Source organism: Diadema antillarum, unplaced genomic scaffold, assembly GCF_040938485.1.
Source record: "Diadema antillarum isolate AM-2024a unplaced genomic scaffold, OU_Dant_1.0 seq00001190_RagTag, whole genome shotgun sequence".
Taxonomy (NCBI): Eukaryota; Metazoa; Echinodermata; class Echinoidea; order Diadematoida; family Diadematidae; genus Diadema; species Diadema antillarum.
Genome location: NW_027271988.1, coordinates 255,050 through 274,901, shown reverse-complemented (window position 1 = coordinate 274,901; position 19,852 = coordinate 255,050). Strand labels below are relative to the sequence as shown.

General features: G+C 39.5%; 1 protein-coding gene across 1 annotated transcript in view; it reads right to left on the bottom strand.

The window, feature by feature from the left end:
• Window positions 1-3,797: 3,797 nt before the first annotated feature.
• Window positions 3,798-19,852, bottom strand: part of LOC139744590 (E3 ubiquitin-protein ligase MARCHF6-like) — a 246,330-nt gene continuing 230,275 nt past the window's right edge. Inside the window, 2 exon segments of the mRNA XM_071655019.1 lie at window positions 3,798-5,739; window positions 10,149-10,284. Coding sequence (XP_071511120.1) covers window positions 5,661-5,739; window positions 10,149-10,284 — 215 coding nt within the window. The 3' untranslated portion in view covers window positions 3,798-5,660.

Genomic DNA, 19,852 nt, shown 5'->3' with positions numbered 1-19,852 from the left:
TAATAGGTCAGGATAAACAATTCATCCCAATTTTTGTATGTTATCCTATTTACATGTATATAAATCATCGTAAACACAGAAGAAAGTAACGAAATAACCTTTTATTTTTGTATATATTACCTTTAAACTAGAGGGACACAGACATACTAGTATGTATGTTATACTTTGCGAAGAATGACCCTTATACTTGTCTGGAAAATAAGCTGTAATTATACTGTTAGGACAGATCAGGGCCCCGTTTCATAAAACTTGCTATCAGTGACAAGTTGTCATAGATGTGACAAGCTACTGAAATCCTTGCATCTGATTGGCTGAGAGCAAATTTGTCATAGAAATGTGGCACTTGTCACTGATAACAAGTTTTATGAAACAGGAATAGCCCTGGGGGGTAATTACCCAGGTGGGGGTTATCCGTAGGGTAGTTGCCCAGGGGGTAAGTGCCCAGATACGGCTGATTGTTGCCAAGTTCAGGCAAAACCCAGCAATTATTACTCCAGCAGATGAAAACAAAGCATGAAAATTAGCTAATTTGGGGCAATTGGCCCCACAGCAGGGTTGGCCATCAAACCTCCCTAGATGGGGAGGGTGGTTGGGGGGATGTGAAAAAGTTTACATATGACACACAATGCACACTGCACAACACACAAAGCATGACACACAGCGGATGCCCAATGGTAAATGATCAGAATAGCTCACTGGAGCCACATGACTCAGGTGAGCTAAATAACAGATATCAGCGTAGCCAGGAAGCATTTCAAAATAGCCATCTTATTCGAACAGTGCTTATCATGTCTTCGTGCATCATGTAAAGCATATTGTACATCTTCAACACAAAGTCACTCTTGTAATGTTTGAACATAACTTACCATACACAGGGAATTGGTCTCCCCCCCCCCCCCCCCCCCCCCCAAGCTAATTCATGTATCTTGCTTTAATTAAGTAATGCAACTGTACAAAAGAGATACAGATGTAGGATTGGCAAGAATGACACCAAAGTTCAGTAACAATGGCAACAAATTGCGATAAGCTCAGAAGATAGTCTGTTGTTGGAGCACAATACTGATTAATCAAAGCTTTCTTTATCAAATGTATTGATTTCTTTTGTTACTTGATGTGTAAATTTATTAATACACTGTCTATCTCTAACACATAAATTTTAAACAAAAATGTCTCTTACAGAATGAACTTCACGTTCTAGAGTAATTGCTATTTGAACTGCTTTAAACATTATGAAATGATGACTAAAGCTAGAAAGTCAGAATATGCTAGAGAGGTAAATGGACAATTGGGTTCCGATTCCTGACAATCTAGTTTCTATAAAACCCACTAAATGCATGTCCATTTGCTGAAAACTCTATGTTCAGAGTTCAATTCAAAGGGCAAATATTTTTCGCACATTAAAAGTGGACAGTGGAGTTACACAACTAGTAAATACCTCTGCTGACACACACTGAAGAAATATATGACCTGCATAGCAGCAGTTGAGACTTTTTACTACTCTTACAGTGATGAAAACTCAAAGCAAGTGAATTTCAACTCAGTGATAACATTTAAAGCTAAACATATACTCATACAAGGTCATTTTCTGCATAACTGTACACTGGACTGCACTTGTATGACCATCAAATACAAAAAGAAATGCTATTGCATATAACTACACTACAGACATTTTCTAGGTCTTATAGACATAGTATAGGACAAGTTCATCTTTATACATAAGTGGATTGGGTAAATGCAGCAATAATAGTAGAACACATTCGTGAAAATTTGAGGAAAATCAACAGTTATGAATTTGCAAAGTTTCAGTGCCACCACTGCTGGATGTGAAGACTATTACAGTTTGTAATGTCACATGCATAAAATGATATAAAGAAAATATTAAGAGAATTCCACAAAATTTCTTTTTTTGTTGTTGAAAAGCACACATTCTCTTGACTTGTTGCTCAAGTATGTTAAGGGTACTACTATTCTCCTGCCTTCTGCCTTTGCTAAAAAAGAGAAAATATGTTGAATTTCTTAATATTTTCTCTACACTGTTCTACATGTGACATCACAAAGTATAGTAGTCTTTGCATCCAGCGATGGGGGCCATTGAAATTTTAAAAATTCATAACTTTTGAACGGATTGTCCGACTTTCCTCAAACTTTCAACAATGTGTTCTACTAATGTTCCTGCATTTACTTAATCAACACATACATGAAGTATACATGAAGGTGAACTTGTCCTTTAAAGATGGGCCATCCCTTTTGCATTCCTTCCCAAATAGCACAGAACATGATATATTCCACCAGAATGGCAAGACTATTGTAAAGCTATAACATTTCTGTGATATTTCAAGGTTGTTAGCCGTTAAAATTCAAATAATGCACCAAATGCTCACTGTAACGTATTCTGTGTACGAGGCACAGCTGCATATACTAATCCTGCAGTGGTTGTAATATGATACTTATACTTGGATATGTATGTTAAAGCTGTCAGAAAGGAAGAATTCACTAGCTTCTTTTACTTCGTTATCTATGGCAAATAACAACACACCACTTACATGAACTACATTTAAGTGCATCACACAAGTCTGTAAAACTAGTTTAGTAGTTTCGTATTACGAAATAATTATTCAAATCCTAACAGTCAATTTAACTCAATAAAAACCCTCTTGAGTTCAAAATTTACAGGAGGTTTCCAAATAGCGTTTTCTTCAATACCTAAGTGTTCTCACCAAATTTTCAAAAATTTGCATGCAAAAGGGATGACCTATCTAAGTTTTGAACACTTCCTTCAACATGCATTCTGTTTCTGTTAATTGTGCTTTGTTTCTTTCAGAAAATATTAGAGCAATGCTCTTCCATGTCATGAAGTTTAATTTCAGGGTATTGATACACTTTAAATTCTCTATTTAATCTGTAGGGCCCTGATCCCAACCTCATGGTGTTGCGTTTGCTACAAAAATATAGGTTGAACACTAACGAGTAACACATGCTATGCTCATGGGGAAACTGACAAATGCATGCTACACATGTTGTGTCTAAATAAAAGCCAAAAAAGAAGAAGAAGAAAAAAAAGAGAGGCCATTTCTATTGTATGATATACCATAGCAACGGAAATACTTGCATTTTTTACCCTATTTTTTTCTTTTGCTAAACAGGGCCGGGGCGGGCAGAATCCGCCCCCCTCGACATTTTGCGCTATATTTCTGTAATGCGAGAAGGCCTCATCGCGAGGCTTCTTGACTTTCTTTGTTCAAGTCTCGTGCAACTTTTGAGACCAAATTTGCAACATCCACACATACTTTATTGAAGCCACGCCCATTTTTGTAACAGCATGTCGCCCCAAAACGGGCACAATTTTGTGATTTTGTGTACATTTCCTATGGAAAACAGTGCTCTGTCATGAAAGTCATAAAAACCTGATTATTTTTACAATTAATCACTTTAATTGATTGATTTTATGCTAATTATGGTAGAAAAGTGGTCAGTGACAATTTCCAATAAAAAACAAAGTAAAAACAAAAAATGAAAAGTTTTTGTGACGTACAATTGTTGAATATGCCAAAACAGATTTACAGACCAAAGAGTAGATTCTCAAATTAAAAATTGATTGTACCACTGATCGCTGAGATGTCGGGGGCGGAATCCCCCCCCCCCCCCCCCCCCCCCCCCCCCCCCCCCCCCCCCCCCCGGTTTTTTGCATAGCCATAAAAGCCCTGCCTGATTAGGGTTAAACAAAAGAAATGTGACATATAAAATCTTCAGTAGAAAAATCTATCCAGAATTGTAATAATACACTTATATGTCCAACTTTTTCCTTTAATTTTCATTGAAGGCAGATTACACAGGTCACTTCTCTCACTTCTTGGCAAGGGGCCTAAATTTAGTTTCACACTACATCAATTAACTTTGTCTTTGGATTGCATTTAAAAACACAAAAATTAGACATTCACGGGTTAATAAATGATAAATGTTAACATCTTGCATCAAATGAATGACAAAAGTATGGTATGGTTCGTGGGTTTGAGTCCATACCAAGCCCGACACATTTGCCCTTCAGCAAGGCACTTTGTCCACATTGCTGCTCTCCATCCAGGAGTATAAATGGGTATCAGTCAGGATGAGAAAGTCTATCTTGGTTGATCAGCATGTGCGCGCCTGTAAAATGGCTGTGACTGGTTGGAATGCTTCCCAGGGAGCGGAGAGTGAGCACTGTCAGTGCTGACTGGAAATAATGTATCCAGTGACTAGGGTAAAAATAGTCTGTAAAGTGCATTTAGGTACTTAACAAAACCAGTGTGAAACGTTCTACATAAAAACTAGCTATTATTATCAAATGAAATTATGAACAAATCACGGAACAAAACAATATTTTTGGATTTCATAAGGCATAAATTAATTTAAAGGATTTCACATCACTCTTGGCAATAACTGGTGAATAAACGAATTGCCCATTGTGAGGACCTTTGTTTGCAATTGTCAGAATGCAATATCATACTTAAAATACTAAAACCCACATGAAACCCAAATATACAGTGTATATCTAAGCACTGGGAGAATGTGGCAATATTAATAGAACACAGCAGTGAAGTTTCAGGAAAATGAGATAATCCGTTCAAAATGTACATTAAAAAGAAAAAAATTGGTGCTGTCATCACTGGTTGAGAAGAATTCTACAAATTACAGAAAGCAAACACACCAGGTAAGCAAAACTGGAGGCAGCACAGACACCTAAAGTGTGATGATTTCTTCTAATACAGAACAAAATGGAAGGACGAAAAATGCCATCTCTGACACTAGAAGATGAAGTAGCCAAAACAATGAAACACCTCACCATAAGCCAAACGTACTTTCGCTTTGACAAAATTATGAACGTGCATGTACACTGTGTATGTTCTTCAAATAATCTCAGAACTTCAAATGGAATGCATAGATTTACAGTTAATTACAATCAATATACATCTCCATTGCAACATAATCTTGTAGTGATTACAAAAATAAATAACTAATAAAATAAAATGGGCAATATTAAGGGTGCACTATCAAAGGTAAAAACATTCCCTACAGGCAGCTTTCATGATGCCAATCATTCACACTGACACATTGTGGCCTCAAGCATCATCAAACCAGTTAAAATTTGTATCTAGTAAGCTTTATGACAATGGGCAAAATATATAGTCACGTAACAGTCACAGTTATAAATGCAGCGTGGAAATGCAAATGATTAGGGTGCACATATAACGTATGCAGACATCTGTACATAGCAAGGAACAGACAATCCCTTCGTGATTCTGCCAAAGTGAGACTATGAACTGAAATAGCTCTAGCATTTCCAATAGTTCATCTTGTTGCACTCATTTCGTCTAATACAGCCAAGATGTCCCGACAAATTAATTTTGAAAAAAAAAGAGTGCAAAAACATCACTAGTTCTGACAATTCTAGATCAGTAGAGGCTTGTGTTTTTATTCAGATCACAAATAGTTTGTGATACACCAGTTTCAAATGGAGATGGACTAAGAGAACAAAAATTGGTCTATGGACTTGTACTCCACACACAAACTTGATCAACTTCTAGGATCTGCTCTGATTAAATATCAGAAGACATTTCAACTGGAAAGAAATGAGCAGTGATTATAGTGTGACATCCCACTTTCCATATTCATCCCTCATGACTTCAATGTTCTGCTGTCTGGGTGGCACTGTCTCGCAATAATTTGGGTTCATAGTTCACAAGCTGTTGGCCAACAAGGTATCTATGATAGCAAAAATAAATAAATAGATATATATTCATATATATATATATATATATATGACAAAAAAAATCAGAGTAGCACAAAGATATTGTATTGCAATGAAACAAATTGATAAACATCATCTCAGCTACAGAATCGACAGAAGAGGATATTAAAGTGACTGGTCAACTTCCAACTCTATGTTAAAATATAATTCACAGTTAACTTATCCTTAGCTATCACCAACAAGCAAAACCTATAATATTACTTCAGATTTGCGATGTAAAATCCTCTGTAACTACATTGTGCTTCATTTTGTCACCTATCCACAGAAATCAGCTTGGTAATTTGAAACAGGAAAATTACAGATTGAAAACAAAAGAGATATTTTTGCACCCCCCCCCCCTCCCCCATGACAAAAAGGTCTTCTAGAATGGGAAAACTGAAAGTGATCATTTCGTAATGAAAATAAAATTTTAATTGACAGATTAAACGAGAATTTACCTGATTGTAGTTTGATCTCAATTATATGAGTAATATTACGAAAGGGATTACGTTGACAAGAGAGACCCGCTGATGCATGCGCAGATTCTCCAATATTCGTAGAAAAGCCGGCCATGGCTAACGAAAACATAGATCAACGAGAACTTTCCACTGTAGTTTGAATACACAGGGAGGGAAGGGAGGGACGTAATCCCTTCCGTAATATTACTCATATAATTGAGATTAAACTACAAACAGGTAAGTTCTCGTTTAATCTATCAATTTTACTCTGTAATTCCTTCAGGGATTACGTTGACAAGAGATTTTAAAGCCGTTAGCCGTGAACGGCCTAAATAAATTATTGGCTTATCTATGCAGTACAAGTGTAGGTTATTTACCTGGATTAAATGGCCCTGTAGTCAACATGGGGCTGGCTGCCATTAATTCTGCGGATTCAGCTGTAAGTTGCTTTTGCTCAAGATCACAGCTGCAGTGAAACTTCTCGTTTCCAGTGGTTTGTTGTAGAAATTTCTAAATGTCCTTTCCCCAGCCCAGCCTGCTTGTGCCAGAATTTGACTGATGGGCAAATCCGCACACCTTGCGGCTGATGTCGTAGCTGCTCGTGTAGAGTGAGCTGCGTAGACATGCGTATTTATCCCTGCAGCAGAAAGCATGCTCTTGATCCACCTGGCTATGGTTTGCGATGTCATGCGATGATGAGGCTTCTTGAAGCTAATGAACAGGTAGCACTCTTTGCCCCGTAATGTGCTTGTTCGCTTGATGTAGTGCTGCAGGTAGTTCACCATGCACAGTCGTCTGTCTTGTGGGAAGGCCCTCATCGACAAATTGAGGTTAGCATTTCCTGGCCTGCTGTGCTTTAAGAGGTCCTTGAAAACGAATTGAGCACCACTGGTTTTTTGCTGCATGTGGTCAAGGTGCAGATTGTGTAGCGACTGTACTCTCTGCGCAGATTCTAAGGCCATTAATGTGCACAGTTTCCAGGTCAACACTTTCAAAGAAAGTGTCTTTGCAGGTGCCCACCTACGAAATTTGTTAAACACTATGTTCACATCCCAAATCTCACTTTATCTGGGTAATGGTGGGCGAAGATGAAACACAACTTTAACGAAACGCGAAATGAGTGGATGTTCTCCAACTGAACAATTATGCAAACCCTATACTGCGATTTTGTAGACTTTCGCCACGATGCTGTGATAATGTCAACTGTCCTTGAATTCAGTCCACCTCTGCTTAGGGGTTTTAGCAGCACCTGAAACAGAGCAGATCAAGTCTGTCATGCAGGGGATGAGGTTCTCCAGTTCCCGGAAGCGTAAGCAGTTCTGCACTATGCCCTAATAATATTGGTTTTTCAGTGGTCAAGGACATTAATACAGGGAACCATGGTTGGGTGGGCCAGTTTGGTACTACTATGATGCCTTTTGCTTTGTCCTGCCTAATTTTTTGTAGACATCTTGAGATAAGACAGAAGGGGGGGGGGGGGGGAAAGGCATAGAAATCGAATGGTCCCCAATTGAGTGTGAAGGCATCTACATTTTCCGCCTCTGGGTCTGGCTGCCATGCTACATATCTCTCTACTTGTTTACTTAGTCTTGATGCAAACAAGTCAATTTCTGGGGTACCATTGATAGTGATTGGCAATTTCCTGGAATTTTGCTGGATTTAGCATCCATTCAGACCCATCATTAAACTGTCTTGACCTGTGGTCCGCTTCTACATTTAATTTCCCAGGAATGTGGGAAGCAGTGATCCAAATGTGCTTCTGTATGCACCATTTCCAAATTTCTTTTGCGGCATCATTACAGCTAGGGGACTTAACACCTCCCATGTTGTTTAGGTATGCTACAGCTGTAGTGTTGTCTACACGCAGCAAGACGTGCACATCTCTTAAATCTTTGCAGTACGACTTGAGACCATGTCCAGCTGCAACCAATTCAAGATAATTTATGCCACTATGCTTTGCCTTATGTAGTTCCTTCTCACTCTATCTTCCCCCAGTACTACTGTGGAGGTTTGTGGCACCCCATCCTGCCCCACTGGCATCTCAGCGCAATTCTAGATCTGCTTTCTTTCTCTGGATTGGTGCGAAGGCAGTGTGAATGTGCTCTACCCACCACTGGAGCTCCTGTTTTGCTTCTGTGGATAGTTCCATTTTTCTATCGAAATGACCTTTGTTTGCCTTCAGAGCTTCAATTTTGTCCTTTTCCAGGTGACGATAAAATAATGGGCCATACTGTACTGCCGCAAAGCTTGCTACAGTCTTTCCAATCACTCATGCTACTTGCCTAATTGAAGGTCTATTCATATGTAGCAAGTTAGTGCACAGATCTCTGATTTCTGTCATTTTTTCTTCTGGCAGACTGATAGTCATTTTCACAGTGTCAAGCATAAAACCAAGGAATTGTATTTCCCTGGTCGGATAGTGCACTGACTTTTCTGGGTGCACCACAAACCTAAGATGTGTGAGAAGGCTTACTGTTGTAATTACGGATTCCTTCATTTTCGTTTCACTTTCACTGATCAGTATGGTTATCGTCAAGATATCCAATAACGATGTGGCCCGATAGGCGAATTCACTTTGGGCACATCGATAAGCTGACAATTGTTTGGAGAGGGATACTTTCCAACCACATCCTCCAGGACTTTCAGTTCGAGTTGGTGAGTCATGAGGTAGGTAACTTGGCAACTTCATCGTCTATTGGATCCCCAATGTCAGTGGGAATGGTGAATTTAGCTGCTATGGTGGGGATCTCAAATTGTTCCACTTGGTACTGCGAGATCTGCTCTGCGTGGTCGAACCCAGATGCAGTTTCTTCATCATGATCTATCATGTATATATCCAGTTGCCCAGTGGGCGAGTTATCCGGCAAGTTCATGTCCGCGTGTGGCGCGGTTGGATAGTATGCACCCCGCGTACTCGTATCCTGCCACTGCCCGTGGCGGTCGCCATGTTGGCCGGCGAACGCGATGAATTTGCGGTCGCTTGTGGGAGAGCTTCGATCACTTTGGAAAGCAAACTTTCCATTTTGTCAAGCCTTTTGGTGAATTCAGTCATATGAGCTGAAGTTTTTTGTATTGAAGATCCCGCCACGGGTTTGGCATTACCTTTCTTCACCTTCGTATTACTGACCGACGATGCGATCGTCTTCTTCGTGATGTTACTGTTAGCTACTGCGGCCTTGCCACTTGCGTGTTTTTCTACCAGGATCCTGACCTTGCCGGTGCCCGGACCTGGCGGGCCATCTTTAGCGGGCGCCGCTGGAGGTATAGGAGAGGCAGCCGTGCTCGCCTCCATACCAGTCATTAAATTTTGATGACGAAAATGTGAAAAATAGTCTCTAAAGTGAATTACACTTTAACTGAGAGACTTCATGTTTCAATTTTCCAATAAAGCGCTAACCTACTCTTGAGGATCGTGCCGATATTTTCAGGGGAAAAAATGGGCATCCGAAGCCATACTTCAGTGCAAATGCGCCGTCAACGAAATTGGGGAATCTGCGCATGCGTCAGCGGGTCTCTCTTGTCAACGTAATCCCTGAAGGAATTACGAAGTATAATGTAATAATAAAATCACGATTTTGTTTCAATTGTCATTCTGTTCAAGCACATAGCATAAGATACTGAAAGAGCATATCACTGCAATACATTGCTTTCACATTACCCTCTTGATTGTCAAAAAAACCCTGACAAATAAGTTTGTCTTTATTACATGTATTAATAATGCCAAAGTACTTTGCCATCTACCTAAAACTGTTATGTTAAAGCCTTAAAATGTGGGTCCCCTGACTAATGATAACTGATGTAAAAAGTAGGAAAGAACTAGGCATTTCTACCAGCAAATGACAGGAAAGATAAAATAACAACACCCCTTTCAAATTGCCTCCTGTGATCCTTACAATTATTCATGAATTTGTTTTACATTGACTTACTTGTCATTTTTTATATGTTCGTACAACTTCTTGAACTGCTTTGCCTGGAACACAACTAGAGAGACACCGATGATGACAGATACAATTAGAGGGTAGATCCGCCGACTCATCTGATGGTTGGTCTCTGCATCAAGTCCTTCGCATAAAACAGAAAAAGATGTTCCAAGTCCTTTGAATTTTCCTTTTCCCAACACTATATAGTGGGGCAGATATGTAGCAAAAATTGGTCGAGATGCTCACATCCAGCGGAAAGTATGAAATTCTGCGTATAGGGGTATTTTTGGGCGCTGATTTCAAAAATTGCCGGATCCAAGAGATCTGACGAAGGGGTCAGCCGCCATTTTGAATTCCCATATGGCCACCATCACAAAATAAATTCAAAGATCCTTATCTTCAGTTCTGAATCACCTGTGGCACCAAAATTTGGTACACAAGAGTGTTTTGACATATTGAATTGATGGCAGATTAATCTTAAGTGTCTGACAAACATCGAATGGCCGCCATTTTGAATTCCAATATGGCCGCCTCGATGTAATGTTCAAAATCCCTATCTCGAGTTCTAAGTGGTGAGTGACGCTGAAATTATGTGCAAACAAGTATTTTAACATACTGAGTTAAAAATGGACTAATGTGATGTGTCTGGCAAACGCAATGCCCGCTATTTTGAATTCCAATATGGCTGCGAAGACAAACATCACAACTAACATTCACGGGCATGCCAAAAAGTGCAGCAAAAATGAAGCATAATGCACCTTTCACTGACATCACAATGTAAATACAGGAGCGCGCACTTGATCAGTTACAAACGCGCGCTCAGTCAGGTAGCCTAATTTACAAACCCAAGATAGAGATACAACTATGTAGGAAAATTCAAATTGGCTGCCATGCAGCCTGTCAGACATATCAATTAAAGAGACGCAGTCCTCACGAAATTAAAAAAAATATGTTGTTGTTGGTACCTCCAATGAACTACTTTCATCAAAAACAAACTTTCAAATCACCAAATAAGCTCGTACATTTCGGTTAAAAAAGTGTGACTCTGCAAATGAGCAAGTCTTGGCGGAGAGTCACACGTCATCGATGCACAACTCTTTCCAGGGGTGTTTTGCTCGTCATCCCTAGTTCTTTATAAATACATGTTTACTATTTATTTTTATATCAATTGTATATATAGATAAGCTTGAAATATTTTGTTTGAAATAATAAAACCACATATTGTCACATTTTATGAAAAAATCAGATATGATCATTTTGAACACTTAAATTGGTTTTCTGAGGCATGGCTGTCAACTTGAGAGTAGGGCATCAATGACGTTGCACCTTTTGGCAGGCTCTTACATGATCGCTTGGAGGAATTATTTTTTAAAAATTGCGTACGGAGACAATTTTTGATGTCCACGCGTATAAATTGGTGAAAGGTTATATTTTTTACTCTTCTTAATTATCAGTACAGTGAAAATCTCAGGACTGCTTCCCTTTAAGTCTGTTACTGAAGTCATCATATCACCATGCTTTCATGTATCAAATTTCAATGGCTTATGCCATTCAGAAATGAAGATAGGGATCTTTTGACGGCGGCCATATTTGAATTCAAAATGGTGGCCGATCCCGTGGCCATATCTCTTGGATCCGGCAATTTTTTAAATCAGCGCCCCAAAATACCCCTATTCGCAAAATTTCATACTTTCTGCCGGATGTGAGAATCTTTTTCACATATCTGCCCCACTAATTTGTATGACACATGTATCTAAATTGATCTTCAAAGGGACGAGAGAGTTAAAGGTGCTTCACAAAAATATTGTCTGATGAGACATGAGAGACAAAATACAAAACTTGAAAAGGTTAATAACTCTAGCAGTAAAACACACTTTATCTGATCAAATGAGTTGAGTTCACCTTCCACGCATTCTTGCAGACTCTTAGATCAGAATATTGCAAACTTTGGAGGTGGGGGCAGCTTTGAGAGCTGGAGGTATGGTGTCCATTTGCATATTCCCTCACACTGGTAAAAATACTTGCTTAGTACACTGTAATTAGAAAGTTTGACTATGCAGTTAAAAAAAAAGACTTAAAGCTCTATCACTTCTTATTATAGAGAAGAACATTTTTGAATATCCCTAAATTTGGGAGGTTTGGGCCCCCTTGGGTCCCCAAGGGGAGCATGGTGCCCATTCAAACAAATTTAGATCTTATTCTCCTTGGAATGCTACCTGCAAAGTTTTGTGAAAATCCATCATGTTCAGGGGCGAGTTTCTTCAATTTGTCTCCCTCTACAAATTAAATTTGTTAAGATTGCAACTACTGATTTGTAAATTAAATACAAACATGTCGGAAAATAGGAACCATGTACAATTTAGGCCCCAATTTTGACCCCTCCCATCCCCTCCCCTGGGTGCCAAGGGGGGCACTCCTGATTCCATCATGAACAGACTTGAAACTACAGTCATCAATGTACTACCTCAAAGTATTAACTTAGCTCTATCACTTTTGGTTCTAGAGAAAAAGATTTTCAAAGTTTCCTTAATTTTGGGGAGTTTGGGGCATGATACCCATTTGAATAAACTGAGATCCTATCCCCCACGCATGCTACCTGCAAAGTTTGGTCATGGGGTTTTTAAGAAGATGAAAATGTAAAAAGTTTACGCACGACGCATGACGGACGCCGGATGAAGAGTGAACGCAGTAGCTCACTTGAGCCTTTGGCTCAGGTGAGCTAGAAAAAAAAAATGAAACCAGGAGAGATGTTTGGGCTTTAACTTTTATTTAAATGGATTGTAGAGCTCATAATTCATTTGGAATTGAGCTTCATTGGAGTGTACACTGTATATTCCACTCATATTATCAATGTGAACTACATTGTCTGGGCAGGGAGGTTGACCTTCCACCTCCCTGGTTTTGGGAAGGAGAAAATAATCAGAGGAATGTTATGCATTATGTTTTATCTGAGTGACCTTATATTGGATATTCTGTTCTAACCTGCCGTTCACTAGGGCATGGACAAGATGCGAAAAGCAATTTTTGCAAATCAGCATTCATTCGGTAACCTCCCCGCTTGTTCTTGAAGGATTCCGTTCGCTGCCTTAATAATTCCATGGTCTGTTATGGTTGTTGTGGTTGTATGTTTGGCTTGCCGATGCCCTCTGTGCTCGCGTATAGAAGTAAAACCAGTCGAAAACTGAGTACCCGAAGTGACAAACACAAGAAAAATTGTCAAAAAATGGATGGACAGTCATATACCAGTGTACACCGTACATGAGCACAGAGGGCATCATTACGCCATACATGCAACAAGTCTGCCATAACAGGCCATGCTGGAAAAGAAAATCATATCATCAACTGGCAGGGGATGTGGTTTGTAGCGAGAAAGAGCCATGATCTGAATAGACCTATCGGCCATCTGGATAAAGAACCCCCCCCCCCCCCCCCACAACATGACCAGGAAGATTGGGGAGGGGGGATACCAACTGTCTAACATTTATGATGGCGCTATTTTACCCAGATGTCACACCTGGGTGATTGCTAATTGCCACCAAATCATCAGTTGGTGATTAGGCATCGTTTGAGAAAGATGACAGCCCATTGTCAAAACTGTCACAGGTAAATACAACTATTGGATGTGTTTAGAAACCTCTTTACGTACATTCATCAACCATCCTCATGAACTTATTTAGCGATGTGTATTTTCTTTCCATAATTTAGATAGGTTAGGGAAATCCACTTGTATTGAGTATTACATCATTTTAAAGCTTAAAGTCTGTTCTTTCAGAATATGCCCTGAAATAAAAATCCAAGTCTGGTGACTATTTTGTGGTTTTGTGATGCAAGGTCACAAATTAATCAGTTAATCTATACATCTACAGTCACTACTGAGACACAGTAGCCAGCAATATTAACTCCGAACGAGATGGCTCGGTGGATCGTTGGAGGATATTAGCAGCGCCAAAAGGATTTGGAGGAGGAGGAGGAGGAGGAGGAAGAGAATAAACAGGACACAACAGCTGGCAGGTATATGAGAGAGAAAGAGAGGGAAAGAAAGTGTAACATTGGCATGGAATTTATAACTTTGCATTACTTCCTCATATTGTCTGCATATCCAAATGGTTGTCGGAAATTCATCCTGATTGTCCTGTCCGTGATTTTATCATTCCTGGTGTGATCTTAGCTATGTCCCTGCTGTCCTGCTATTTTCTGCAGCATTTTATTGCCCTTCACAAGTGATTCCTAGGACACTCCTAGGTATGTCTGCAGTCAGTCCGCAGAGATTACTAGTAATGTCCTGGGACAAGCTTATTTGTACACTTTTTTCGCATCTGATACAGAAAGAATGCTGAAATGGAATACTGTAACGTGCTTCCGCAACCCAACCTAGTCTTGTCAGGGCTCTAGTGGGTGTCAGCTGTTACAGGTGATACAATGTCCTTTAATTTGTTCTCTGCGAGCACATTATGAAAATGTAAAACTGTTTAAGAGTATGTGGGAGACCCTTAATTTTTGTGCCAGGTGGCTCACAGAAAGAAGAAAAGAATACCCAACTGAATTCAAAGAAAGAGGAAAGGTGAGAACCGGAAGAGGATATCACAGACAACAAGGCAATCGCCAAATTGTGTCTCGCCCATTCGCGTACAAGGAATTAATATTTTTTATAACTCCCAGAAGTTAATTGACCTGCTTATGACCTTTGACCTTGTGGTGACCTTCAACACCCTGAGGGACATTTACCATCCAAGTTTGGTCACAAACGGACAAAAGGATCAAAAGTAATGAGCCACATTCGAAACGTGCCATAAAAATTTAACATTTGGCCCTAAAAATTTGTTGACCCCTATCTGTGACCTTTGACCTTGTGACGACCTTCATCTCCCCAAGAGACATCTTCCATCCAAGTTTGGTCACAAACGGACAAAGGGATCAAAAGTTATGAGCCATAAACGAAATGCGCCCTAAAAACTTAAAGGACAAGTTCACCTTCATAGACATGTGGGTTGAGGGAATGCAGCAATATTAGAAGAACACATCAATGAGAGTTTGAGGAAAATCTGACAATCCGTTCAAAAGTTATGAATATTTGAAGTTTCTGCTCAGTCACGGCTGGATGAGAAGACTACTATAGCTTGTGATGTCATATGAGTACAACTATATAAAGAAAGTATAAAGAAAATTCAAGATATTCTCACTTTTCTCACATAATAAAAGAACACTCGACTTCTCTCTTTCAGAAGTCAGGGGGAATGATATCAGTCCTCACATAAGTCAGTAACAAGTCGAAGAAATGTGCACTTTATTCAAAAAGTCAAGTTTTGTGAAATTCTCTCTTTATTTTCTTTATATTGTTGTACGCATATGACATCATACACTGTAGTAGTCTTCTCATCCAGCAGTGACTGCGCAGATACTTTAAAAATTCATAACTTTTGAACGGATTGTCCGATTTCCCCCGAACTTTCACTGATGTGTTCTACTAATATTGTTGCATTCACACAATCCACATGTATATGAAGGTGGACTTGTCCTTTAACATTGGGCCCTAAAAGTTTGTTGACCCCCATCTGTAACCTTTGACCTTGTGGTTACCTTCAACTTCCCAAGAGCGCCCTAAAAACATAACATCGGGCCCTAAAAGTTTGTTGACCCCTGTCTGTGACCTTTGACCTTGTGACGACCTTCACCTCCCCAAGAGACATCTTCCATCCAAGTTTAGTCACAAACAGACAAAGGGATCAAAAGTTATGAGCCATAAACGAAATGCGCCCTAAAAACTTAACATTGGGCCCTCAAAGTTTGTTGACCCCCATCTGTAACCTTTGACCTTGTGGTTACCTTCAACTTCCCAAGAGACATCTACCATCACCCAAGTTTGATTGCCATTGCAGCAACATGTGCTGAGTTACGTGTGATAAGAGAGTCTTGCAAGTAAACTTTAACGTATGACCTCAAATGATCTTTGACCTTATCATGTGACCTCTTACGGCACCATAACATGAAGGTACCCCCAGTGCATCCATCACCCAAGTTTGATTGCCATTGTAGCAACGTGTGTCGAGTTACGTGTGATAAGAGAGTCTTGCAAGTAAACTTTAACGTATGACCTCAAGTGACCTTTGACCTTATCATGTGACCTCTTACGGCACCATAACATGAAGTACCCCAAGTGCATCCATCACCCAAGTTTGATTGCCATTGTAGCAACATGTGTCGAGTTACGTGTGATAAGAGAGTCTTGCAAGTAAACTTTAACGTGTGACCTCAAATGACCTTTGACCTAATCCTGTGACCTCCAACGGCACCATAACATGAAGGTACCCCCAGTGCATCTATGACCCAAGTTAGGTTGTAATCCAAGCAACTTATGTGAAGTTATTTGTCAAAAGAGAGTCTTGCAGGTAAACTTTAACATAGAAAAGAGAGTCTTGCACATACTCTTTAATATATGACTTCAAATGACCTTTGACATCATCACATGACCTCCGACAACACCATAACATGAAGATACCCCTAGTGCTTTTATCACCCAAGTGTGGCTGCCATTGCTGTAACAGTTGCCAAGTTATGCATCATAAGAGAGTCTTGCAGGTAAACTTTAACATTTGTGACGGACGACGGACGGACGACGGACGGACGACGGACTACGGACGGACGCCATTTGGATCCCTTAGTCTTGCCTTCAGCTCCGGTGGGCGAGACAAAAATTGACTTCAGACCATAAAAACAACTTCAGATTCGAATTCCTTGACCCAGAAATCCTCTTAACCTGACTTTTTAAATGATTGTAACCCTTTTATGTTTTCAAATGGAAGTGACCTTTAAACCTATATGGTTTGGGCTACATGTGTGCCAAATTTGGGTGCTTTTGGAAAAATTTGAACCAAAAATCCCTTGCGCCCCCCACTATTTGTATTTATTGCCTAGCCCTAGATCTTGGTTGAAGGGGAAGGCTAGTAACTGATCAGTGGGAATCAGTGGAAATGCTGGGAGATGATTGTTCCAATCCTTATGGGATTCATTCGAGAGTTCATGGTATATCTATTGTTGTGTGAAAATGATTTGCTTCAGAACGGTCTCACATTCAAGTAATGTGCAGATTAATGCTCCGTCACTGACCAGGGACGCTAACCTGGAAGCATTAAACTGCATATTACTTGAATATGAGACCATTCTGAAGCAAATCATTTTCACACAACAATAGATATACAATGAACTCTTGAATGAAGCCCATAAGGATTGGAACAATCATCTCCCAGCATTTCCACTGATTCCCACTGATCAGTTACTAGCCTTCCCCCTTTAAGTCTTAAACGATGAGGTATATAAAACAAATATTACCTGCTCTGTATTTGGATGGTGGTGGAAATTATCACTCCCGCGGTGCTTTTCATACCGGCCCTTCCATCAACCCTCGGCTAATGCCTCGGGGTGATAGAGGGGTCGGTATGAAAAGCACCTTGGGAATGATAATTTCCACCATCATCCTCATGAGCAGTCAATATTTGTATACTAGCAGTGTGCGACTCATGTGCTTTTCTATGGGAGAAAATCCCTGTTCCTTCAAGCAATAAACTGAAGTTAGCGATTATTTATTTCTGCATTGCAAACCAATTTAAAGATCATATATTTAATCAGGATAATACGATAGTTGGTACAAGTGCTCGCAATATACATTAGAAGAATGATCAGTACACTGATTTCCTCGTCTTGGCAGCTCTGGTATTACACGCAGTTCAGTAAGGAGGGATACATACCTCGTTCACACACACTGCTCTATGGCAAATTGACGATTACATGCATGTTCCTTTTCTTCAATAATGTAATAAGGTTTGATGCCGGGAACAACCCTTTTCATGGTATACATATTTTCATCTTTTTCATTGTCACCTACACTTTGACCCACAAACGTACACAATAAACTTGAACATAAAAAGGCCCTCAGCCTATAGGTGATGCACCTGTGGTGTGAATTTGGTGGTCATAAATGTAGCTCAAAACTGTGGAAATTTATTAAGAGTATACCACAATATTATGCGTACAGTGCTAATAAGGAAAAGTTCATTGAACTTTGACCTTTGACCTTGTTGGACTCGACCATATTCAATCTTGACCAGCATTTTAGAGTTATATATTTTTGGTATGAGTTTGGTGGTCATAGCTCAAAGCTGTGGAAAGTTATTATGAGTATACCACAACAGTGTGAGTATAGTGCTTGTCTGGGAATGTTCACTGAACCTATTACCTTGTAAGACTTCACTCATAAGTGAACTTGACCAGCATTTTTAGATAATGTACCTGTGGTAAGAGTTTGGTGGTCATAGCTCAAAGCTGTGGAAAGTTACTGAGAGAACACCAAATTATTGACGACACTACCACTACAATTGATGGCGACAACGACAAAAAAGTGACATGGATGTCTCGCCTCTGCCACACAGGTGAGACAAAAACTAGAAATGTTGCTCTGGCAACTGGTATGCCTCCGCTACAATGTATATCGCATTATCGTTCAATCAGGTTTACAGTAAATTTTGTGAATATGAGACTACAGTTTCACATGATTGGCAAATAATCACTATCTGATGATATATACATCAATTTTCATTACAATACTTTGAGCTTTTTTTCAATATACAGAAAAAATAGTGAAATTTTAGCATTTTTTCACATAACCTTTGACCCCATGGCCTCAAACCTACCATGAACTTTACTTTGAGAACTTAGAAGTTGATATGCACAACTTTGTCTATTCATAGGCCTACATACATATATGCCAAGTTTCATTTTGATACCTCAAATGATTACTTTGTGTACAAAATCGATTCTGGACAGACGGACAGACAACCCAAATAACATAATGTCTCCTGCGACACTTCATGGCGGAGGCATAAACAACTAGATATATCGCTACGGCGACTGATATGCCTCCGCCATAATGCATGGTTCTCCTAATAGGTCTATAGTACAATGTCTTGACAATGTGTGATGACAGTTTCAAACAATTGGCAAAATATTAAAATGACAGGTTTGACACAAATGTGCTGAATGTTCACTTTCCTAGAACTAGGTTCAATTGGATGAATGATTAAAATGTCAGAGTGCAGGTATTTGGGGAACTGATGATTTTTACTTGACTTTTGACCCTTTTATAAGTTTATGCATTGAGTAAGTTTTCAAGGTATTGAGAAAAAGTATAATTTCAGTATCAAATGGGAAAATAGCATTATCTAAACCTGGCCTTTGACCTTTGACCTCACAGTTCCAAAGAGAATCACTGTTAGGTTGAACATGCATAAATATGTAAGTTTCATGATGATACCTATAAGTGAGTTACTTTTGAGATATGGAGGAAAAAGTGCAATTCAGCACTTTCACTTGACCTTTGACCTTTTGACCTTTGACCTTTTGGCAAAAAACTTCCCACAGAATATATATTGGGTAATACATGTATACATCAAATTAAAAAAAACAAAAAACCTTCATTCATTGCATAAATATAAGGAAAGTAGTGATATTTTGAGGAGTTGACCTTGACCTTTGACCCCTGACCTTTGACCCATGACCCCCAACTTCCCTAGATAATCACTGCCCATCGGTACAAGCATATATACTAAGTTCCATGAAGATACCTTGAACCATTTGCGAGATATGGAGAAAAACATGAAATTTCAAATTTTTTTTTCACAAAATAACCTGTGACCTTTGACCTTTGACCCTGTGACCCT